Here is a 25,883-nt window from a genome sequence, read left to right as displayed (position 1 = left end):
ATTTTTTAGTTCATGTACTTTTATTTATGCTATTTCTTTGTTACATTTTTTTGTATTGTATCTGTATTTCGGATTTTGTAAATATATATTTATTTTCATATCAATATTGACTTTATGCTTGAAATGTTTTTGAGATGTAAGTTTTAAAAAATGAAATTTATTTGGATACTTTTATTTGTTATACCTTGTTATATTATGTTTTTAATATTTAATATTCGTTTTGATTCTGTGTAATGTTTTGTCATAGTTTGCCTCAATTTCTTGTTAGTGTTCCGCACCCTGAGTTTAAATTTCATAATTCCATTATTGAGATGATTTTAGTGGACTATGTTCTACTTTATTTTGGTAATATAGATCTTTTGATATGTTAATTTTTTAGTTCATGTACTTTTATTTATGCTATTTCTTTGTTATGTTTTTTTGTATAGTATCTGTATTTCGGATTTTGTAAATATATATTTATTTTCATATCAATATTGACTTTATTCTTGAAATGTTTTTGAGATGTAAGTTTTAAAAAATGAAATTTATTTGGATACTTTTATTTGTTATACCTTGTTATATTATGTTTTTAATATTTAATATTCGTTTTGATTATGTGTAATGTTTTGTCATAGTTTGCCTCAATTTCTTGTTAGTGTTCCGCACCCTGAGTTTAATGGTAAAATAGGAAAAAAAAAACTGTCATATTTTTGTTCTTGAAACTTATTTTTGTGAAAAAATATTATTCTAGAGAATTTCTCTAAATTTACAGTGAAAATAGGCAATTTGGTATAGAAGATTATATTATACCTTGTTATATTATGTTTTTAGTATTTCATATTCGTTTTGATTATGTGTAATGTTTTTTTTTTTGGTAAAAGTTATGTGTAATGTTTTGTCATAGTTTGCCTCAATTTTTTTGTTAGTGTTCCGCACCCTGAGTTTAATGGTAAAAATAGGAAAAAAAACTGCCATAATTTTGTTCTTGAAAATTATTTTTGTGAAAAAAAAATATTCTAGAGAATTTCTCTAAAATTTAGAGTGAAAAATTTGGTACAGAAGATTATATTACACCCACCCAAAGTGTAATTAACCGAACCCGAACGGGTAACCCGAAAAATTCGAAATTAATAGTCAATATAAATATTTTGAAATATATATAAGTATTCCAATTATCAAATTCAATATTTGTGGTAATATTATATATAATAATAAATATTAAAATTTTAATAAATGCTTTAAGAACACAATTAGTTATAAACAAGTATTTTATAATTTGCTCATTGAAATAAAAAGTCTACTCTCTATAAGGCAATACATATTGTTTACAAATGATGTTTGTTTTCATGCTTGATTTAACATTTTATTGTTATTTTATCAATTTTATATGTGATAGATTAATTTTTATTTAATTTAGATGTTTTTCTTTATGTTTTACTTCAAAAATTTTGTTTTTTAATTTGGTTATATCCGAACCGAACCGATATAACCCGAATCCGTACGATATATGATTACTTTATGGGTTTTATGATGCAATACAATTTTGAACCGAACCCGAAGTGTTATTATCCGAACACGACCCGTACTAATAAAATTTTTGTATGAGACCTAGAAGCGTAAATCTGAAAATCCGAATGCCAATGGGTATCCGAACGCCCAAGCCTATCCATCTCATTTATCTCGTTGACTTTTTGATAAGTTTTATCTCGTTGACTTAACTCGACCATTGTCTATTTTTGGTTTACATGATATTCTGAAACAGATATTAATTATGCGTGGAGGAACAAATAAACTATATACAATATGCAACCTAATACTATACTCCTTCCGTTTCAGAATACATGAAATTTTGGAGAGTTTTTGATGTTTCAAAATAGACGATGTTTTTGTATTTTTATGTTAATTTTAATTTTATTGGAAACTGTGTAACCAATGATGCTTTATAATTTTTTTTATGATTGGCTAAAGTAATTTTAATTTATATTTTTAATGTTATTTTTTAAGGTAAAAATAGATTTCTCAGTTCATGTGTTCTCCATCAAAATTTTAAGTATTTTGAAATAAATGGAATACATTGAAAGTCGTGACATATTAAATGACTCATAAATGAAATCTGTAATGTAATGATTGTACACGTAGAAGTATTTTTGTTAACATATATTTTCATTTCCAAATTTGTAGCAGCAATTTTAGAATTATTTTTTACAATACTTTGGTCAAAGTTCAGTTTCTACATTAACAATCTGTTAAAATCTAAACCTCTGCCAGTTTCATATCTAAATTTCACTCACCTAGCAATTTTTAAGTGTTGGTGTTCATGTTACTTTCGATTAAGAAATTGTTAGTAAAATTAAAAATACTAAGGTTTTACTCTTTCATGCACACATACGTATGTATGTAGGCAGGATGTATGTAGGCAGGGCTGTATACTAGTATTTTTAAGAAGATTAAGAGAACTTAAAACCTTTTTTCAGTCCACATGATATTTTTTTGAACTATTGTTCGTTTTCTTTTTGGAAAACTGTGGTAATATTTAAAATATTATTTTTTGTTAAAGAAAAAATATTTAAATCAAAGATGTTAAATTTACTTTGTTTTATTACAGTTGAACTATTATTAGCTATGTAAGATTGTAGAGATATGATATACACATTTTTAGGTAATACAGTGTACCGAGTCTTTTTAGTTTAAACAAAAGAAATTCAACATTTTCGTCCATGTGTTGAGTTTATGTGATTTATTTAACAGGCTTTAATTGTAAATAAAGCTTTTAATATTTTCAATCACGTGGAAACCGCCGGTTGAATTGCTATCGGTGAGATTCATTTCTATTTTCTGACTTATTAAATCCATGAACAAGTCAAAAGTCTTTCTTATAAAAAAAGAGAGAGAAGGGAAATTCATTTTAAAGAAAATTTACCAATTTAGTCAAAAAATAGCAAAATCTACATTTCACCTATGATAAGAATTCCTTGAAAAAAACTTCTTCCCTAAAAATAGATTTCTTCTCTGAAGCTTCCACATTGACTTGATCAACCAATGATTCAGAGTTTTAGTTATTTGGAAAAAGTCTTTGAACAAAATTAATATAGGTGATATTATTTAGAGCAGATTAATCTATATATAATATATATACTAATGTAATCCAAATATAACTAACCGTTATTTAAAAAAATTAATAAAATAATAGGATGATTTATTAGTTAAAATGCATATAAGATGATATAAAATAATATATATAACACTGAGTTTTCTAATAAATATAAAATCCAATATGAATTTTTGACATGTTTTATAGAGAATGATTTTTCATTCACTTAGTATAACAAAACTCATGGATTAATAATATATTATTTGTGTTATTCTACTTATGATAAGCTACTATATTAAGTCTTACGATAATTTAATTTAAAAGCAATTGATAGTAAAGTGAACCCATATATATATGTATATAAAATATTACTTTATGATCCATCTCATTTTAGATGTAGAACACGCAACACTCGTCAATCCTAACTTAAGATAGTGCATCATAGAACTGGGGCAAACTCTTACGCATAAAGGAGCTTCCGTACTAGAAGAAAGAACACATTTTTTGGGTGAAGTGTTAAGATTAAAGAACGCAATTTTTATATAAGAAGAGCATAAAACAGCAACAAGTAAAACTAATAAAACGTCCTTCATAAAACATAGCTCATCTGGTAAGCAACATTAAGGTTTTTTCTCATTTTGAATGGTTTGACCCAAAAAAGCAGCAATAACACGTCTCTGTTATAAAACTCAATCGTTGGATGGGATGATCTGTTATTGATATAAGTCAATGCTAGATGGTAGACAAATGACGTCGATACTGACGAAAACAAAAATGAACGAAAACAAGTCTCCACAAATATCATTCCACGAGAATCCAAATTAAAATCTAAATTACTAATTAATAATATATAAATACGTAAAACAAATATAGACACAACAATACTTAAATAATAACTTATGCATTTTCTCAAAAAATACTTAAATAATAATATTCTGAAAGAAAGATTAAAATGTAATATATATATATATATATATATATATATATATATCTGAGTCGACCGTGAATACCGTATTTGTAGCCGAAGCATTTGGTCTCATATCCTCGTCTCTAACCACATACTCGACAAAGTATCTCTTTTCTCTTTCTTCTACGATATCTTCTTCGTCACCTCTCTATATATGGAGGATTGGATATGGTGCAGAACAATCACACACACGCACACACTAAGATAAATACTTACCTTTTCTTATCCGGCAGCTTACACATCCTCTTTACTTACTAGGGTTTCAGATAACAAATCAAGCAAGATCATCGTCCGTACTTACTGATCATACACAAAAAAAATCAAAGTTGTCTATCAAGAACTTAGAATTATCTATATATATATCGAGAGAGATGTTTCGTTTTCCAGTGAGTCTTGGAGGTCAAGGTGACAATTTGAAGCAGACACAACCATCGGATGAGCAGCACCATCGGCCAATAATGGATGAGGTTGACTTTTTCAGGTCGGAGAAGAGAGATGATCAGAATGTCATCACCGAGGAAACTCATAGGCTTCATGTCAAAAGGGAAAATTCACGTGTTGACGATGATGATGATCGTTCCATGGGTATCAATGTAAGTATTTTCCTTACCATCCTATAAGTTTTTTTCCAGTGTTTAGCAATTATATTATAAAGTACTTTAAACAATAAATTCGTTATATATGGAAAGTTTGTGCCTTAATCTTACTATATTTCTTGTAAATAGACTGGACTTAATCTTCTCACTGCGAATACGGGAAGCGACGAGTCATTGGTGGATGATGGATTGTCTGTTGATATGGAGGAGAAACGTACAAAGATTGAGGTACACTTATCAAACTAGTAGGCTCATTTTCTTTGCCAAATAAAAAATTAACTGATTTTAGTTTTTTTATATTAGTTACTACGAAACCAAAATTCAAGATAACTAATCAATTTTAGTTACGGGGACCTAATTTTGAGCACTAGAATATATATCTTCTCAGCCAATATGAACAGAAACGAAAATAGATTGTCAAAATCAATGAAAACGATATATCAATATATATAGTAAAGATTTAAGATTTTTAATTATATTTGTAATTTTAACTGGCATCTGTTTTCATATATAATTTGTATAGTAGACATTGTTGTATATTAGTTCACTGTATTTCAAGAAAGATTTGCCCTTTTCAATATATTTTTCGGGTAAAATCAATAGAAAATATTTAATTAGTCTAAACTATTATTATGGCGGTGTTCAACAAATGAAGAATACACAACTTCGAGAAGAGCTAAAGAAGTCGAATGAAGAGAATCAAAGACTAAAGGAAATGCTAAGTCAAACAACCAACAACTTCAACTCCTTGCAGATGCAACTTGTTGCTGTCATGAGGCAAGAAGAAGATCATCATCACCTGGTAACTAATACTATTTTTAATATCCATCTTAATATTTAATTTAATCATCATTTGAAACAATTGTCAAGCTCCTCGCAACTTTAGTTAAGGTTTTGAACTCTTGTTTTCATCAGGCTACGATCGAGAGCAAAGACAAGGACACTAACCGACATGAAGCTCCTGAGATGGTTCCAAGACAGTTCATTGATTTGGGACTACCATCTGCTGAAGTATCATCCGATGAGAGGATAACGTCAAGATCTCCCCAATCCCTTCTAGAGGACTCTAGCTCACGTCAGCGCGCAAAAAGAGTACTTGAGATAGAAGAAAGCCCAGAGAACGAATCGAACGGCTGGGGAAACCCTAGCAAAGTTTCGAAACACAATGCCTCTTCCAGCAATGGCAATGGAAATGCTATCGATCAATCGGCCGCTGAAGCCACCATGCGTAAAGCCCGTGTTTCGGTCCGTGCAAGGTCCGAAGCTCCCATGGTAACAAAAGGCTTAGTCTCTCTAGCTTTTAAAGACTGACCTATCAAATGTATTTAAGGTCTAACATGCTAACCTCGGTGATAGTGATTTACAGTTAAGCGATGGATGTCAATGGAGAAAATACGGACAGAAAATGGCAAAAGGGAACCCGTGCCCTCGAGCTTATTACCGCTGCACGATGGCCGTTGGATGTCCCGTTCGTAAGCAAGTACGTTATTTAACATTTGGTTTCTACATTAATGTAAACCATTAGACTAAAATTTTTGAATCCATGATTTTAACCAGTATAGATGTCTTAAATGAATAATATTACATGTTGCTCCTATTATTATGGTGCTTAGTCAATTTTTGGCTCAAGATCTCATGCTCTAAAAAAAGGGTACACTTTTAGAAATCTCGGATGAAACTGGATTATCAATTTATTGAATAAAAAGCTTATTTTATTAATTCTACACCAAAATAGACAAAATATTTTTTAAATACTAATATTTTTCTCAAATTTTGATGAAAATGAATGAAATAAATTTATTTCATTTTTTATATCTTATTATATTTCTGTTTATTCTATCCATTCATTTCCCATCTTTTCATTTTAATGCTTACCACAAGTATGAGAGGGCCAATTTTAATGATCTCATACTCCCTCATGGCAGCATACATCCCTACTGGATCATATTTATACATTTCAAACCTATGTTTTCGGGTTCAGTCAAATGCACAAATACAAATTGACGTATTTTTTAACTGATTAATGATCCAACAGGTGCAACGTTGCGCAGACGACAGATCTATTCTCATAACAACCTACGAAGGAAACCATAACCATCCATTACCTCCGGCAGCTATGTACATGGCTTCAACCACAACCGCAGCCGCAAGCATGCTCCTCTCAGGCTCCACAATGTCGAACCAAGACGGCTTAATGAACCCAACAAACCTCTTCGCTCGAACCATGTTGACTTGTTCCTCAAGCATGGCCACGATCTCAGCCTCGGCCCCATTCCCAACCATTACACTAGACCTCACAGAATCAGCGTCGGACGTTAACGGTCCGACGAATAACAACCCACTGATGCAATTCGCTCAACGGTCTGGTTTCGCGGAGTTGAACCAATCGGGCTTGCCTCAGATGATGGGCCAGGCTTTGTATTATAACCAACAACAGTCCAAGTTCTCCGGTTTGCATATACCATCTCAGTCGCTGAACGCTGGCGAGAGCGTCAATGCTGCTATGCCCGCCAATCCGAACTTTGCAGCGGCTCTGGCCGCAGCCATCACGTCTATTATCAACGGTTCGAGTAATCACCAGAATGGGAGCAGTAACAGTAGTAATAATAATGTTACGACGAGCAGCGGTGACAGGCAATAACATTTTTATAAAAAATGTTTTAGGTTTGTTTATCGGCCGATTTTGGATTCTAGTTATGGCCTTTTAGCTTCTTCTTTTTTTACTATCAATAAGAGTCTTGATAGCAAATTTTTCTCGTTGCTTGTTAGACAATTTTGTCCTGGAATATAAACTGCCTTTAGAAAAACAATCTCTTAAAAAGTTATGTGGGCTAACGAAGTGCTATGGTTGAGGCTTGTAGCTTGAGGCGTAACGCAAGCTTTCAGTACATTAAACTATTGAAGTAACTAAGGAGTGAGCAAAGGCCCAAACAGAATCGGACCCAATGACATGATGGTTGGTAGTTTACCAGCTCAAGTTATTAAGCTAATGCGGTGATGAACTTCTTAAGTTGGTTCCAAGATTTGGCAGTACATTGTTCAGGGTCTGAATGAACCTAATGAAACCTAAAGGGGTTAAATGGATAAATATGAAAATTGAAGCTTTAGCGAAACGTTATTTACGTTTATAGGGTCCCACGCAGTGTCAACAACGTGAAGGCGGTTTTGCTTGTGCCACAAATCAAAGCAACCTTATATTTTCTATTTGCAGCAAACACCAATCAAACAACCCATCTATTTATTTTCAATTTAAAAAAAAACGAAATCTGTTTAACCTTTTAACATTGTTCTTATGACTTAGATATATGTATGTGCACATTATTTATATTTTTTAATCATTTTCATTCTATGATGTATGGAGTAACTATTTTTTTTTTGCTAACCGAATATCCTGGCCCCACCGAAGTGGTGCAGACTAGAGATCGAAGGGAGCATGAACGCTGTCAGGGCGTCACCATGTAGCTCACCGTGTAACGGTTCCAGGTCTCGGATGCTGCAGCCCACATGTAAATTCCGCAGTGGCAAAGGCTCAAACCGAGGGACGGACACTCCAACTGGAACTCCTATACCACAAGACCAAAGCAACTTGGTTGTATGGAGTAACTATAAATGGTGTATAATATAATTAGAGTGAAGAAATTGATTTGTAGACGTTACTGTAACAGAGTGATATGCTTAGCTGTAGACACTCATGGTTTCATCAACGTGAAACGTACCTAATGCTAGACAAACTTAAAACAGCCAATATTAACAAGTTATTTACAACAATAAAAAATAAACAGCATTTATAAAAAAAGTCACCCAGACAAAATTCCAAGTAGTAAATTAACAACTTATTAACAACAGCATTACCATCGATCTTTATTTTTTGATAAAAAAAATAGTTAACAACAATAATAATTTTTTAAAAGTAATTTCATTCTAGTTTTAAGTTTCTTAAGTATTGTAATTGCACAAATATTAAGAAAATACAAACTTTTATGTAATTGACTTTGGTTACATAAAATAACATTAAATAAAACTAATTCAAAAGATGCAGTATTTTATAATTAGTTAAAATTTTCAAATGACATTAAATTTCACCTAGAATTGTGAAAAAATCACTTATTTTGAAACAAAATTAAAATCCTTAAACACCAATTAAACTGATATGGAGGGAGTAAAGTACTTTAAATGAAAAAAATCAGGAAATTTGTTTCTAATTAATAATATTATTTTTTTTTTTTTTTTTTTTTTTTTGTTTTGATGACCGTGGGGTTCCCAGGCGGTAAGCCCAGACTAATCCCCACGAGGCCTTCTATCCGGACACGCACGGTTATAGGCGGGAAGGTGGCCAAGGCGACTCGAACCCAGGGCGGGCACTCCAGCCGGAGTTCCAATACCACTAGGCCAAGAGCTCTTGGTTATAATATTATTTACTTGTTAAATATATCTTACTCTTTTTATTTTGAGAAATAAAAGAGTTTCCATATCATGATTTGTACTCTTTTATTATTATTTGTTAAGTTTTAATCTCTTATTTTGAAATTACTTAGATTTATTACTAAATTACTTGAAGCATCCCATATATTGTGCAATAATTGCTCTACAAAAGTTTATGCAAAATGTTATAAGCTTTTACTTTACAAAATTTATGACAACATTTGGGATCAAAAGGAAAATAAGATACTACAACAGTGGACATACTAAAGTGAAAATGCACTTTGTTTAAAAGAAGCAAATTTTGCTGATCTGTCTATAGGCCCACGCAACCCAAACATGGTTTGATTAACGTGACGCTTGCTTATAAATGTAATACACAATTAATTTTAGTTTTAATTAATTCCTTCATATCCTTACATTTGGAAGCAACAAGTATCCATTAATTGATACCCAATGGATTGATACTAGTAAATATTGCATTCTTGTTTCTCTAGTTTCTCTTTCAATTCATTTACGTTATAAATATAAAGAGTCCATCCACCATTCTTCTTGCACTCGAGTTTTCTTCTTCATCCTCTTAAGGTTTCAGAATCGGTACTATCATTCTTGGTGAGTGTTGTTTCACTTCTTCTCTGTTTTCCAGATTTCTTATCTTTGTCCAAAAATTTCAGGGACTATCAGATTATTCATCAATTTCTTTCTGTTTGTGAAAACTGAAAAGTAAAAAAGCTCAAAAATAATTTTACATTTTTATTGGCTTGAAACTTGAGAGATACCTTAATCAACAATATTAAAGTTGGTAAATAAGAAACTTAGTGAAAATCTGTTTGATTCTTGGTATGTAGTAACAATTTTTTTTTACATCTGTGATTGGTAACAATTATGCTGCAGTGATGAACAAAACAGTTTCAGTTTATTAACTCCTTTAACATCTTTAAGATCTTCTGTTTCTACCTTAATTTGTAAATATGTTAGAAGTCCAAGGGCCTGTGTTCTGGTCCTGTAATTAACCAATCTTGAATCTTTGATCTTTTGTTGAGAAACTCGGATTAGTATATCGTTTCTAAGGTGTACAAGATCGTCTGAATAAGACCTATAATGGTCTGATTTAGAAGAACTAGACTTTTATTGTTGCACATGTGTTTCTTTCATTATTAAAACAGTAACAACTAAAGTTTTATGTAATATTGTTATTTGATGACAGGTTAAAATGGGAACTCGGTTCCAGTCCTTGCTAGCGTTCTTGCTTTCATGTTTAATCCTTATATCCGCGGCTTCATCATCTGAGCAAAAAGGCGATGGAACGCTTAGAATTGGATTGAAAAAGAGGAAACTAGACAGGGCCAACAGGCTAGCTTCTCAGCTATTCTTGAAAAACCGAGGATCTTGGTCTCCCAAAGATTATTTTTGCCTGAACGATGCGAATTCAGACATTGTTCCACTGAAAAACTATTTGGATGCTCAATACTATGGTGAGATTACCATTGGTACTCCACCTCAAAAGTTTACAGCGATCTTTGATACTGGAAGCTCCAATCTCTGGGTACCATCTAGTAATTGCTACTTCTCGGTACGCTAATTACTTGTTCTTAGGAATGCATACTAAAATGTTTTATATCCTATTGTCTTCTTTATCTCAATGTATGAAAACATAACACCTTTTTTTCAGATTGCTTGTTATTTTCATTCAAAGTACAAGGCTAGGGACTCATCCACTTACAAAAGGAACGGTTGGTTACTTGATTCTTGAGCTTTTTAACAATAATATTCATTTGATAACATATAGTTTTTGGCACTAAAATTATTTTACATTTACAGGAAAGCCTGCGTCAATCCGCTATGGGACAGGTGCTATTTCTGGTTACTTTAGCAATGATGATGTTAAAGTTGGTGGTCTTGTTATCAAGGATCAGGTAAAAACCCTACTCAACAGCTTTCATATCTCAGAATAAACTTGTTTTGTTTTTGCTTACATATCTTATTGCTACTTCTATATTACCACAGGAGTTCATAGAGGCTACTAGTGAGCCTGGTATTACATTCTTGCTAGCCAAGTTTGATGGTATCCTTGGGTTGGGTTTCAAAGAGATCGCTGTAGGAAACTCAACTCCAGTTTGGTATGAAAAACATTTTCTTTTCTTTATTCATTTGATTACGAATGATTATATGATGTGAATATGTTATATCATAAATAGGTATAACATGGTAGAGAAAGGTCTGGTTAAGGAACCTATTTTTTCCTTTTGGCTTAACCGTAACCCGGAAGATCCAGAAGGTGGTCAGATTGTTTTCGGTGGAGTTGACCCTAAGCACTTCAAAGGAGAGCACACTTATGTTCCAGTGACACGTAAAGGTTACTGGCAATTCGACATGGGTGATCTCAACATTGCTGACAAACCAACCGGTAAGTCAAAGCTTCTTGAAATGTTTCAATAACACCCCGCGGCTAATGAACCTCCCATGCTTATACACCACAAACCAGGATGTTACAGTTTCAGTCTCAAAAATGGATTGTCTGTAAGTTGACGCAATCTGTGCATCTATGTCATTCAGGATATTGTGCTAAAGGTTGTTCTGCCATTGCTGATTCCGGAACTTCTCTTCTCACCGGTCCATCGGTAAGAGGAGCTGAGAGGGTTTTGTAGATTGTTCACTATGAAACATGCTGAATAGTTTTTTGTTATTTTTTCTGTGATGAATAGACTGTCATCACAATGATCAATCATGCCATTGGAGCAGTAGGAATCGCAAGCCAAGAGTGCAAAACTGTAATAGGTCAATATGGACAAACCATGTTGGACTCCCTTGTCTCTCAGGTGGATCCGAGGAAGGTATGCTCACATATAGGACTCTGCGGTTTTGATGGTACACACAGTGTGAGGTCAGTACATACATAGTCCATGAGAAAAGGGAGATGTCTCTAGAACATTAGTTAGCAAACTCAAACTGATTCATGTTCTGTATGCAGTATGGGGATTAAGTCGGTTGTAGAAGATGGAGTATCGGGTCTTCTAAACGAAGCCATGTGCAGCGCTTGTGAAATGGCATCTGTGTGGATGCAGAGTGAATTGTCTCAGAATCAAACACAAGAACGCATACTCGCTTATGCTGCTGAGGTGAGTCTTGAAGACTTGTTTTGGACAAAAACATGTGAAAAAACTCTAAACTCTGTGAATTTTTTTTGTAGCTTTGTGACCATATACCAAACCCAAACCAACAATCAGCAGTAGACTGTGAGAGGGTTTCTTCAATGCCAATAGTAACATTCACAATTGGTGGGAAACCCTTTGATCTCTCACCGCAAGATGTAAGACTTCTCATTCTGAAGATGTTTTGTTCGAGTCGGTTTATAATGGGATCCTAATTTCCCGGTTTTCGGATTGATTTATAAAATTTCTATTAATTAAAAAAAAAGTACTTCTCATCACTTTCAATCTTTTCTTGGATCAGTATATATTCAAGATTGGTGATGGAGTTCAGGCTCAGTGCACCAGTGGTTTCACAGCCATGGATATACCTCCACCTCGTGGACCTCTTTGGTAATTTCTCATTTCCAAATTCTAACCAAACAACTCAAATATGTTAAAACTCTTTAATTTTTGTTTTGTAATTTCTGCTAAAAAAAATGCAGGATCTTGGGTGACATCTTCATGGGACCATACCATACTGTGTTTGATTATGGGAAAACAAGAGTTGGATTCGCCAAAGCTACTTAAAACAAGGATCTCTTCTTTTATTACCATTTATTTATATGTTTCTGAATGTGTGTTTGAACAATACGAAATGTTTGTAATAACTTAAAAACCATTGTTATCATCTTAATACAGATTCTTATTCGTTTTCACCCTTTTTAATTTACTTTTTAGACATGCTTTAACTTACAGAAAAAACAAAGATCATAGCTAGTTCTTGCTTGATGTGTTTCCCTGATCACTTAGCCTTTGCCAAAGCTAGTGTCATCGACCTTGCTCGCAGGGTCAGGAAGATTCCCCTGAAAAAAAAACAAAACAAGAAGAATGTTGAGCTTTAAGTTTTGGTTTGTGGAGGCTGCGGCAAATATGAGTCATTGTCTTACCAGAAGAATGCGACGAGGCTGTGCAATATGACCCGGAAGTGCAGTGGCACATACTTGTAGTTTACCCATCCCACAATGGGGAAAAACTGTGATTAAATCAAATCAGTAGACATTAAATATGTAACACTTCCAATACATTGATAATAGACAAAACACTTTCTATCACTTACGGTCCATGCTGTAAGCTGGACTGTTGGGTAAGTCTTCTTGATCCTGTCTCTAACAAGATTCCAAGGAGTTCCTGTTTCATTCTAACTTTCTGACACCATCCACAAGATGGTTTTACAAATGGAGTGATAGAAAAGGAACTTACTTTCAATGACTACTCCATAATAGATCATGAAAAGCAAATGGTTCAATGGTGACAATGTCAGTTGTTCCACGATTACCTACCAAAACCAAACGTTTTACATTTAGCATAAACGAAAGCATTGAAACATTATTGGACATTTACCTTCTTTGCGACGGTCTTTGTGTCTTTCTTCCCTTGAAAAATCTTATCTAGAGTTGTATGAAAGAAATGCCCTACTGGTCCGAGAAACCCCCCTGCAAATATCTGTTGGAGAAAGGCAACAGAACTAAAGGATTGGTTTTGAAAATAGGGTTATTGATGAGAGAAAGATTCAAGCTTTTTACCATTTTGAGAAGAACCCTTCTCAGCTGAATCTTCTGTATCCCAGAGAGTTTCTGTGAAACAACATCACTCACACCGGACAAAACTCCAGCAGTAATCGCCTGCAAAGTACGGACACATTGGCACCAACCTCATAACACATACTTATATAACAACTACATAACTCACTTCAAGACAAAACCTAAATTCATTAGAGAAAAAGTCAACGAGCTATTGAATTCTCAAAGATAACCGGATTCTGAAACTGGGTCTGGTTCAAAGACACAAACTTTCAATCGAAAACAACATAATATTCTCTCAATCGATCAGACTAAACCCTAATTTCAAAGAAATGAAACTACATCTCAACCATATCATTCACAAAGAAGAAGAAGTATAAGAGGAAACCAAAGATCGAACCTTTGTTCTAAGAGGATGTTGCTGAAGTTGTGACAAGTATCGTTGCAGAGTCGTCTTCTTCGCTGGAGATCCCATTTCTTGGATTCTTCCTCTTTTGATTCTCTCTATAGAGTGTATAGTGCCTGGTTAAAATATCTACAACACTTCAATAACACAAAACCGAACCGGTTCAATCCTGACAAACTGATACAATCAAGCAAACCGATCCGGTTGATCTCGGTTTAATAGTATTAAGGACTCGTTCTACGAGGAGGATGTCGGGTAAAATTGGGATGCATCCGGTTTAGATCAAAACCGCCACAAGAGAATCTATTGATCTCGGTTTAATAGTAGTATTAAAGACTGGTTCTACGAAGATGACGAGTAAAATTGAGAGGCTTCCGGTTTATATCAAAACCGCCACACGAGAATCTATTGATCTCGGTTTGATAGTAGTATTAAAGACTCGTTCTACGAGTATGATGGCGGGTAAAATTGGGAGGCTTCCGGTTTAGACCAAAACCGCCACAGGAGAAGCTATCAACGCCTGAGAATAATTGGTCTTTGGTCAAAATTCAATTTTAATTCTCTGTTTGGTCAATTCAATTCATTTAATTTTCTATTCTTAGTGTATGCTCTGCCTATCAGCAAAAAAACTATATATATTTAGAGCTACCATCATCGTCTTCTCATCAAACAGAGTTACAAAACACAATTAGAAAAGGTCAAGAAACAAACGAATCAAGAACCGGTTTTAGTTCTTGTATACACACACCAATGGCTTCATTGCACGTTTCAAGATTAGTTCTTTCGTCTTCTTCCTCTTCATGCATGAGACCTAAAGCTGCCGTCTCCATCCCGAAACTGCCGAAATTTAACGTCTCTGTTCCGAAAATACCGATAAAGAATCCGACTTTGTCGGTTAAAGAACCAGTTGGGTTCATGGAAACCCTTCCTCTTCCGTTGAAACAGAGGAGAGACTCTGATTCTATCCAAAGGGCACGCCTCAATGCGGTTCTTGAAGCAGTTATGGATAGGATCGAGATGCACAAGAACCTCGGAGATCAGCGGAACAATTGGAACTCTTTGTTGCTCAATTCCGTCAACATGATCACTCTCACAGCCGCTTTGATGGCTGGAATAGCCTCTGTTAATGTTCACGGAGGAGACTCTGTAACGGCCGTGAAGATAGCTTCGACGGTTTTGTTAGCTTCTGCCACAAGTATCAGTGCCTTGATGAGCAAGATTCAACCGTCGCAGCTCGCTGAAGAACAGAGAAACGCCACGAGGCTGTTCAAGAAGCTGAGAACAGAGCTCGAAATGATTCTGAGAGAAAACGAGGCAATCTACGAGGAAGATGTGAAGGAAGCGATACAGAGAGTGTTGGCTCTAGACAAAGCTTACCCTCTTCCTCTAATCGGAGCAATGCTCGAGAAGTTTCCAGAAGAGTTTAAACCGGCGACTTGGTGGCCTGAAAAGAAACAGAGAAACCCTAACACCGGTCTTGCGAACGGGTGGAGTCAAGAGCTGGAGACGGAGATGAGAGAAGTAGCTCACGTGGTTAAGACTAGAGACGCAGAAGAGTATGAGAAATTAGGTAACGTGGCCTTGAAGCTAAACCGGTTCTTGGCTATCTCTGGACCGGTTTTAACCGGAGTTTCTGCAGTGAGCTCTGTTTTTATCGGTCAAGATTCTGGTTTAGCTGGAGTTGTGGCGATGACTTGTGCTTCTTTGGCTGCGATTGTCAACACTTTGGAGCATGGTGGTCAAGTGGGAATGGTGTTTGAGATGTATAGAAACTCAGCGGGATTCTTCTCTCTGTTAGAAGAGACGTTGAACTCGACAGAGAAGAGAGAGCACGGACAAGTGTTTGAGACAAAAGTTGCGTTGAAGTTAGGGAGAAGCTTGTCTGAGCTGAGAGATCTCGCAAAGAAATCTAAAATCTCTCAGGTTAAGGCTAATGAATTTGCAAGCAAGCTTTTCTAGGTTTTTGTAGAGATCACTTCCATTGATTTGTATAGATGAATTCATTCATTCTTTGATTTATTTCTATCGACAAAATTATTTTACTTTTACAAAAGACAATATAAACCGATTGGTATGAAATTTTCACACCAAAAAAATAACCAGATCATAGAACTTGTTTCAAAAAAAAATTAAAATTTAGAGACCAATACTAGATTTAGATCCGTGTACCCCGGGTTGGAAAGCTGAAGTAATATGTAACATACCACTAGGCTGCTTCAATATTGTAATTACCTGCATATTATTAATATATATATATATATATGATTTTAATTGATTTTTCTTTTTACAAAATAAAAAATAGATAAAAACATTATATTTTTGGGTTTGAAATTATATACTCGAATTAACCGACCCAAATCCAAACCAAAATTCTACCAAATACTATTTGGATATAATTTCTCTATAACCGATATTCCCAAAACCGAAAAGGTCTTACCCGAAACCAACCTGAATACCTGAAGTCGCAGTCCTACGTCATATCATTAAATATTATTAGTAGCTAACTATTAATATTTATTTTATCAAATATATGTATATATATATATATATATATGTACATATATCTATTTTTTACGTTGTATATAAGAACTATCTCTATAATATTATTTGAGAAGTCAGTTTCTTATGTGTCGCTTTCACGTTAACTCTCACGATGGTTGATTACACTGATACCCTTACTGAATTAATTTACATTTTAAATACTATTGTTTATTTTTTTATTTAGTTTCCTTTTAAAAAAATTTCGAAAAATATACACATATAATAAAAAGGGAAACTTTTTATAAATTAAAAAAAGGAATTGAAAAACGAAACTATATGTATATATAATATGATTTCATAAAAAAGGAAAGTTCACAAAATAGTAAGATTACATTTAAAAAATATTTTTAAATAACATAAAATATAATTTTGAAGTAATAAAATACTTTCCTTATATCTATATTTTCCTAGATGAAAATTATAAATTTCTATATAATGTGATTTCATTAAAAAACTATTTACACATATAATATTGATATTAGAAAGAGAAATATTATTTCTTTTAAAATATAATTTTAAACAATACAAAATATTTCAAAGTAATAAAAATATTTTTATATATCTATATATTTTCTTAGATGCTTACATAAAATAATTAAGTAACATAAACTGATATATGTTTAATTATCTAAAAATAGTTTATAATTAGTAATATTGTAATGCTTTATTTATTTTTCATATATTTAGTTGACTATAATATTTTTCGAGTACAACAAAAAATATTGATAAATTATATTTCACTTATATAATATTATTTTTAAATAAAATCACAATTTTTTACGGCTTATTTTTAAGAGATATTAAAAAAAACTAAAAATAAATTTTTAAAATAAACGTGGTTTGATCAAATAGTTACAAAATAATTTAATGAGATACATATATTATATTTTATCATTATTAAAGATATTTTTTTCTTAATATTAAATTTGCTTTTAACTTTTATTTTTTTTATGTTTGTGGAACTTAATAGAACCATAATCAAAATACCAAAGAAAATCAGAATTCTAATTTTTAAGATTATTTAAAATAAATTTTAGTTTCCATTCAATAAATCAAAGGCATAAATTATTTAGAATTTATTGAATATTTTAATTATTGTAAATATTAATACCTGTTCATGAGCTTTCAAAAATGTATCAGCTAATTACGCATGTAACTTCCTATTGATCATCACTTTATTTTCTAATATTTTTTAAAAAAAACATTAACATATAATTTGATAAATATTACGAAATACATGCACATTTGACTTAATTAGAGTAAAAAATAATTATACTTCATTTTGAATTTGAAAGAATATATGTAACTCAATATACTCACAACATGAGTGATTCGACTAATTCAACTTATATCTAACATCATAGATTTAACTACGATAAAAATATTTAATTTTATAAGAATAGTAATTTATTTTATAAATATAAATCATAGGACAACTCAAAACATATTAAAATGAAAATAAAATATTAACCAACTGTTACAATTTAGTTTTTTTGTAAAATTTATTTATATGCACGAGACTTCAGAATATTATCATTTTGTTATATTAATTTAAGTAATTTGGAATCAGATAGTTTAGTTTATTTTTTATTTCATTCTAAGCACAATATATCTTAAGTTATATATAATCTTCATAAAATATATTTACATATCTAAGACAACAACCACCTAAATGAAAATAAGAAATTAATCAAAATTTTAATATATAGAATAAAAAATATTACAGTTGAATTCATAGATGCAATCCAATTTACCCAAATGATAACTAAATCTACTGAAAAACAACAATACCAATTAGATATAACATATATAAAATCATATGTATAATTAAAGTAATACAATAATATTAATATAAATGATGCATATAAATTATAAATTAATTTAAAATTAAAAGTAAGTAGCAATCAATTATTATAATATATTTACTTAAGAAATATTTATATCTGTGCATGAGCACGGGAAAATCACCTAGTATTATTATATATTTGGTGAGGCTTTTGAAGAATTTGTTTCTTGCACTTGGATTAATTTTGTATTCATTAAGGATACTCATATTATTGACTTTTGTGAGAATTAACATGAGCGCAATCGTAAAAAACTGATTTATCAAATAATACGATAGAGATATGAGATGCAATTTCTCATAAAATAATTAAAATACTTTTCTTTTTCTAAAGTTTCCCCTAGTTTTATTGACAGCATATTTCCTTATAATTATCTACAGACTACAGTTTAACTTAAAATGTATTAAAGAGATAACAACTATGACAGGAAAAGAAAGGAGACCTAACTTTATTTATAAATTATAATCTAAAGAGAGAGAAAACAAAGGAGGGTAAGCTTAGACCACCTCCAATGGACGTTTTTAGAGGGGATTCTTAAAAAAAAACCGAAAAAAGAAATGAAAAAAAGAAAAAGGCAAGAGAATCGGTGTCTAACTAAGGAGTTTTGGAACCGCTGAGCACCCCATACGTGCCCTTTTTGTATTGGTCGATTCCTTCATCTTCTTTCTATACTCTTCGAACCCTTCCTCTGATCTCCACCGTTCCGTCTCCAATCTTCGATTCTGATTGTCAGCACCGCCGTGAGATTGGACCTTCATGCACCTGAGACTTCGCTGAACTCCCCACTTTAAGTCTGGGAGGGTGAAGCTGTGACGAGTCTTGCGTCTCTCACGTCCCTCTCTCTTTGAGATTAGCTTTGACTCTGTAACCTCCTCTCTTTGTCTCTCTTCTCCTCGTCTTCTCAACGATTGTTCGAGCCGCCACCACTGATGTCCAATACTGTGGTACATTTAACACTCCTCCGTCTCTTCTTTTTAGCTTTTTTACTCTTTCTTCTTGTGATGCATGCCTCTTGTAATTGATCGTTTCATAGTTTCAAAGTTTCGTTTTTTTTTCTTCTTGAATTGCAGAGGAGAATGCAGAGTATGAATTAAAAGTGAAAGAGGTTAATATAGCGCCTAATCCTATAGCTCGAGGCGAGCCAGCTACCTTTACCATCTCTGCCAACACAGGTTGCTTCTTTTTTTACTTTACATTGATACCAATGAAAGATGGTTCCTTTGTGATGATGATGAATGTGTTAGTTATGAACTTATGATAGAGAGAGACAATGTGATTACTGGTTTTGAGGGTTGTAGGCTCTTACTAGATTCTCAAGGAGTATGAACAATTCGTTTATGATATGTGTTTTTTCTTTTAAATAAAAGGGCGTGGGATTACGGATGATTGAAGTTACCACTACAAGAAAACACAACTATAGCGAAGAAAAATAACGATGAAATTTAATCCTCGTAAATTTACGTCTACTTTACGAGTATCTTACGAGGAAATTAAAAAGCAACGTTAGTTCGTCGTAAAATAAACGATTTTCTCGTAAAAAGGACGTAACATAACTTGGTTTTTAGGAGGAAAAATAGTTTCCTCGTAAACTCGACGTCGAGTTTATGAGATAGAGCATATTCTCAAAACGTGGGAAACCTTTCTTTTTTTTGACGTGGGAAACCTAAAATATTTAATGTCAATTCCAAATAATTTGGAGCCAAAACCAAAACATGGTTATTTAGTTTTGTTTAATTTTTGGTTTTGTAGTTTAATTAATTGATTTGCTTGATAGAGATAGATTAATTTTGTGTACGTATTCAATGGTTATATGTTTTTTAAAAATAAATATATTCTTAATCAATGATTATATGTTGGTGTAATAGTTTAATATTTAAAATTGTATGATATTTTTTAAAGATTAAGACATAATTTATGATTTAGAGTTTAGGGTATAGGGTTTCATGTACATGTTTAAAGTTAAGGTTTGTTAAAAGGATTTGTGATATAATTTATATGACTTAAAGTTATAAGTTCAAGTATATAGAGTTAGGATATAGAATTTGGAGTTTAGGGTATACGATTTCAAGTTTGTTTTAATGTTTGCTGTTAGGATTTATAAAATATTAAATTTGGTGGTTAATAATATTATACGTAGTGAATTCAATTTATATATTTTTTAACTAAATTTATTAAATTTTATATGTAACTTTTTAAAATATTTTTATATATAATTAGTGATTATATTTTGGTTATTATGATTTTAACTTCAATGATTTAAAGTGTCGAGGGTTATCTTTATTATTTAGGGTTTGGAGTTTGGGGAATACATTTTGAGGTTCAGATATAAAGTATGAGGTTAAAGTTTAGATTATAATGTTATAATTTTGTATGAGTGTTAGATATTAGTTTTACGCATATTATAGCAATTGTAATTTATCACTTAAAGTGTAAGGTTAATCTTTATGATTTAATGATTAGAGTTTGGGGTTTCAATTATAGATGTGAGAGTAATTTGAAAAGATAAAATTTTGAGTCTGAATTTTAAAGCAATATCGTTTTTAAGAGGCGGACCTACGTTGTCCATTAGGGTGTCAACTGACACAGGTTAAAAATAAATTTTAGTGTTTTCATCATGTTCAAGAAAAGATGAAGCAGGTCAGTTGGTTGCGTACCCTTATATTCTGACACACCAAATCGCTAGTTCAAATCCTGGAAGGATGCTTTTTGCTTAACTTTTTTTAATTATTAGTATTGGGCCCAAACCAAATTTTAATGACCAACCTTAAAAATAAACATGGGGATTGCAGGCTGCAACTCGCCTGCATGAAGCCGGAATCGCTAGTAATAGTGATGGAATATAAGATCGGTGGCAGCGCTCAAGTCAAAACTTGCTTGCCACTGCGCTTTTATAATAGTGATGGAATATAGTAATATTTTATGTTACAATTATGATTAAATAATCACGATTTTGTGACAAAAAAATTTAGTCACTACCCCGTACGTAAATAGTCGCAATATTGTGACCAAACTTTTTGTCATAATATCTAGTCACAATGTTTACTTTTTCTTGTAGTGGACGTAATAATAGCGTCTACTTTACGAGGAAATATTTTACGTTTACTTAACGACAAAGTTCCGAGTCCACCAACTTTATAGTTGTAACACGTTTTTTGTTTCGGCTATCTAACTAAATTTCGTCGTAAATTCCTAGTAAACTTTCAACTAAAAAATTTTCTATAAATATGGACGTTTGAACATCATTTTAAACACATAAACAAGGAAAAAAAACATGAAAGAAAAAAATGTCGGGCACCGGAAATATTTTCGAGTTGCGGAGGTGGATGTATATGCACAGAGATGCTAACAGGAGAGTGACGAAAGAATACCTTGAAGGGCTGGAGACATTTATGCATCAAGTAGATTCCACACCACTCGTCCAAGAAAGCGGTAAGATGTTCTGTCCTTGTCGGAAATACAACAATTCGAAATTGGCAAATCGTGAAAATGTTTGGAAGCATTTAATAAATAGAGGTTTCACGCCAAATTACTATATCTGGTTTCAACATGGAGAAGATTATAATTATGATCAGAATGAAGCTAGTAGTAGTAATAGCAATTTTCAGGAAGAACCGGTTGATCATCATTTGCATAATGAACATAATTACCATCAGGAGGAGATGGTAGATTATGATAGGGTTCATGATATGGTAGCTGATGCATTCGTAGCTCATGATGAAGACGAAGAACCTAATATAGATGCAAAAAAGTTTTACGAAATGTTAAACGCGGCAAATCAACCACTTTACAGTGGTTGTAGAGAAGGTCTCTCTAATTTTTCATTGGCTGCTAGAATGATGAATATTAAAACTGATCACAATCTATCTGAAAGTTGCATGAACGAATGGGCAGACTTGTTTAAAGAGTATTTGCCGGAATACAATGTGTCTGCTGATTCTTATTATGAGATTCAGAAACTGGTTTATAGTCTTGGGTTGCCTTCGGAGATGATAGATGTTTGCATCGACAACTGCATGATCTACTGGGGAGACTGTCCCCGAGACTCAGTCTTCTCAGAGAGTCTCTCGGTCTCCTTTTTCTAGTGCACCATCGGTTCCTCATGTGCCTCCTCCGATGGCTCCTCCGACGATGCCTCCTCTTGTGCCTCCTCCGATGGCTCCTCCGATGCCCGCCGATATTCATCCCGATTTGATGGTGCCTCCGAGTGCTCCTTACTCGCAGTACACTGTCGAGGATATTCTTCGTCTGCCAGGCAGAGAAGGTTTACCAGTCATCGACCCCGACCGACCGGAACTTTGTGGTATGTTACATTAATTTTTTTAATTCGTTTAAAATTCTTTTATAACATTATAAAATAATTTATATTTTAAATTTGTTTTTTCCAGGTTTGGGGTTGACGGATGTCTTGCATCGGACGTAACCGACAGGATCAAAGGTTACTTCTCCATGCCACATCCGAACTGGAGTAAGACGCCTCACTACGTCATAAAGACGTGGTTCAAAATTTACGCTGTAAGTTTCTATTAATTAATTATATATACTTTAATTTTTTCATGATTTATATATATTTCTTTTAAAAAAACTAATTATTAATTTAATTTTTTCCACAGCAAAAATATCATTGGGCCTTGGGGGTCACTGAGAGGGTGAGGAAAGCATTTTACGCGAAGGTGAAAGTTCGCTTGTTGGACACTGTCTCCAACTGGAAGGGTGATTGGATCGTGAAGGGATATGAGCGTGGCAAACCGCTGAGCTCACCACGAATATGTGGGATGGCCTCATCCGTTAATTGGCGTCTTCTTGATTCCATTAGAATCGCCCAGTCTTGCTCTAACTCCCGTAACACGGTCGATGAGCACGAGAACGGGCCGATGCTTCACACTACGGGCCAAAAACCCTACGCCGGTGTCCGTTTGGAAATGGTAATTAAATATTTTATTAAATAATTTTTTAATATATATATATATATATATATATATATATATATTTATTCTAACTTTCTTAAATGTTTTTTATATGGAACTTTACGAGAGGACCCACAAAAACAAGGCGGGCGTATTTGTAGATGGCAAGTCCGAGCAAATCTACAACGACGTGGTTACTCGGGTTGAAGACCGCCAGACCCAGCTGACCCAGTAGTCTACCGACGGATTACCCGTCAACTTATCTACACTTGAAGGGGATAAGATTTACGAGGAGGTAAATTTTCTAAAATTTTAATTTTTTTATTATTCATCTAATTTAACTTTAAATTTTTACTAACAATATTTATTTTTTTGTTTTTAAGGTTGTCCCTTAAAAAAAGGGACGGACGTTGGGGATTGGTTCCGTCAACGATGTTCCGAGAGCGACATCGTCTTATGGTCAGCGACGGGATGATGAAGTCACTCAGCTGCGTAACGAGTTGGCCTCGACGCAATCTGCGTTCACAGCTCGTGTGGGTGGACTCGAGGGCTTCATGGACTTTATAGCGGTCACAAATCCGGAATGGAAGACCATGTTGAGGAACATGCGACGACAAAATCCCATTCCAGGCGAGGGACCATCTGACGACACACACGCCGAGGAGGATGTAGACAGGAGGAGTGATGAATTCCTCCGGACGATGCACGACTCTTAGTTCTTTTTTTCCGTGGCTGTATTATAAATTCAAAACTTATTTATATATAAAATATTTGCGTATTTATTTATTTTTAAAATTTTAATTTTATTAATAAATTAAATATTTTTAATTATATTTTTAAATTTATTAAATAATAAAACGAAGTAGATTCGTAGCTAATCTACGACTTATTTACGTTGAACATTTACGAGGAAATCAGGAGAAATGTTAAACGAGTATTTTACGAGGAAATACTTTCAAGGTATTTACGTTAAAATTACGAGGAAAGAATTTCAAGGTAATTACGTGAATTTTACAAGGAAATACTTTCGAGATATGTATGTGTCGTTTACGAGGAAATGCTTTTGTGGTATTTACGAGGAACGCTAGCGACATTCTTACGTGGGCTATCTATGTGGTCTTTACGACGATTTGTTTTCTTCGTCTTTACGACGAAATGGTTTCCTCGCTATTTTACGACGAATTAGCGAGGAAATATGCGTTACGACGAACGTATAACGACAAAGCCCCTTTCCTCGCTAATTCCTCGTAAACCCTCTTTTACGACGAACTCACGAGGAAAACCGCTGTTGTTTTCTTGTAGTGTACATACTTTGGATGGCACATTCACTCTGAGACTCATGACCTTTTCTCCGAGACAACTTGTCCTGTTGAAACCGGAGACTTCTTGGTTGCACACTCTCAAGTTCTTCCTGGTTACTCTCCTCCCGTAGGTTTGAAGATTCACTTTTTTTATTGGTTCTTGCTGTTCAGTTTGAAGCGTCTCTTGCAATTGGTTTATTCAGAATAAATATAGAGAAAATAAGGCTTAGTTTGTTATAGAGCAATACATAGAGATATTATTACATGACTGGTTTGAATGTGTGTGAAGGTAAAGATGACAGAGTCCTAAGATCAGTGCCCATCTTTTTGGTTGGATTTGGTTTCTCTTTCTGTGTTAGATTCACATCTCTATACCATGATCGAAAGATGTTGATCCTCTATGCCATGTTCTGTTTTTGTGTTACCTTTCATTGGTTTACATAAACATGTAACGTGAGAGCCATGTTCTGTTTTTGCAGGTGGAGCGAAGATATAAAGCTTGTGGAGTTGGACATAAAGCTTGTGGAGCAATCAAATGTCATTGATGTGCCTGGTTTGTCTTATAGAAACATCCCTTCCGTTGCCTCAACTGCTATTAGAGAGATGGTAATTTCATTCACTCACACCCCTCTTTTGTTACCTCTTTCGTGTTTGTTTAAAATTTCTAATTATAAATTTGTATTTCTATTTTTAATATGTTTTTATGTCATATTTATTTAAATTTTATGAAATCCAATAATTTATAAGTTTTGTAAAATTTAAATTTAATAATTCAACTTCTAAAAAAAAAAAATTTAAGAATCTCAAAGGGACCTTGACAAATCTAATTAGGGTTCTAAACTTCATAAAGTACACAATTAATAATTAAACTAATTGGACATGCTCTTAGAAGTTATAAACTCTGTTTGCAACTTTGAATAATGACGGCAATGTCGAATCTTCCAGAGGAATTGGTAAGGGAGATACTCTCTAGGATTCCATTGACATCTCTGAGAAAACTGCGATGTACTTGTAGAATGTGAACGCTTTATCGAAAACTCAGGTTTTTGGTAAAGAAGCAGCAAGGAATCAGTTTCTAGGGTTCACTGTAATCAATTATAGGGTTTGTTCCTTGAGACTTG

The 25,883-nt window shown here is 33.2% G+C and overlaps 4 protein-coding genes and 1 long non-coding RNA gene across 5 annotated transcripts; 4 read left to right on the top strand and 1 right to left on the bottom strand.

Annotated features, from left to right (window-relative positions):
- The first annotated feature begins 2,368 nt into the window (after positions 1-2,368).
- LOC106364479 (WRKY transcription factor 42-like) lies at positions 2,369-9,324 on the top strand. Its single transcript, XM_013804046.3, has 6 exons — positions 2,369-4,633; positions 4,766-4,864; positions 5,292-5,438; positions 5,552-5,908; positions 6,003-6,116; positions 6,672-9,324. Exons 1-6 carry the CDS (start codon positions 4,412-4,414, stop codon positions 7,275-7,277), a joined length of 1,545 nt encoding a protein of 514 aa, XP_013659500.2. The 5' UTR covers positions 2,369-4,411; the 3' UTR covers positions 7,278-9,324.
- Positions 9,325-9,457: 133 nt separating this feature from the next.
- On the top strand, positions 9,458-12,902 carry LOC106366922 (aspartic proteinase A3). The gene is made up of 12 exons (XM_013806605.3): positions 9,458-9,667; positions 10,263-10,628; positions 10,728-10,788; positions 10,877-10,971; positions 11,063-11,175; positions 11,254-11,462; positions 11,612-11,676; positions 11,761-11,939; positions 12,027-12,174; positions 12,246-12,365; positions 12,509-12,597; positions 12,690-12,902. Exons 2-12 carry the CDS (start codon positions 10,269-10,271, stop codon positions 12,772-12,774), a joined length of 1,524 nt encoding a protein of 507 aa, XP_013662059.1. The 5' UTR covers positions 9,458-9,667; positions 10,263-10,268; the 3' UTR covers positions 12,775-12,902.
- LOC106363033 (peroxisomal membrane protein PMP22) lies at positions 12,843-14,321 on the bottom strand. Its single transcript, XM_048768305.1, has 7 exons — positions 14,167-14,321; positions 13,770-13,868; positions 13,588-13,689; positions 13,447-13,522; positions 13,304-13,374; positions 13,134-13,219; positions 12,843-13,049 (listed from the first exon to the last, which is right to left on the bottom strand). Exons 1-7 carry the CDS (start codon positions 14,239-14,241, stop codon positions 12,989-12,991), a joined length of 570 nt encoding a protein of 189 aa, XP_048624262.1. The 5' UTR covers positions 14,242-14,321; the 3' UTR covers positions 12,843-12,988.
- A 403-nt stretch (positions 14,322-14,724) lies between these two features.
- LOC106364480 (probable F-box protein At4g22030) lies at positions 14,725-16,720 on the top strand. Its single transcript, XM_013804047.3, has one exon. The coding sequence runs from the start codon at positions 14,923-14,925 to the stop codon at positions 16,129-16,131; it is 1,209 nt and encodes a 402-aa protein (XP_013659501.1). The 5' UTR covers positions 14,725-14,922; the 3' UTR covers positions 16,132-16,720.
- Positions 16,721-18,349: 1,629 nt separating this feature from the next.
- LOC125592833 lies at positions 18,350-21,378 on the top strand. Its single transcript, XR_007328496.1, has 2 exons — positions 18,350-19,501; positions 19,628-21,378. It is a non-coding gene; the product is annotated as an uncharacterized LOC125592833 (long non-coding RNA).
- Positions 21,379-25,883: the final 4,505 nt, after the last annotated feature.

Source organism: Brassica napus, chromosome C9 (genome assembly GCF_020379485.1).
Source record: "Brassica napus cultivar Da-Ae chromosome C9, Da-Ae, whole genome shotgun sequence".
NCBI lineage: Eukaryota > Viridiplantae > Streptophyta > Magnoliopsida > Brassicales > Brassicaceae > Brassica > Brassica napus.
This window is presented reverse-complemented; position numbering and strand designations above follow the sequence as displayed.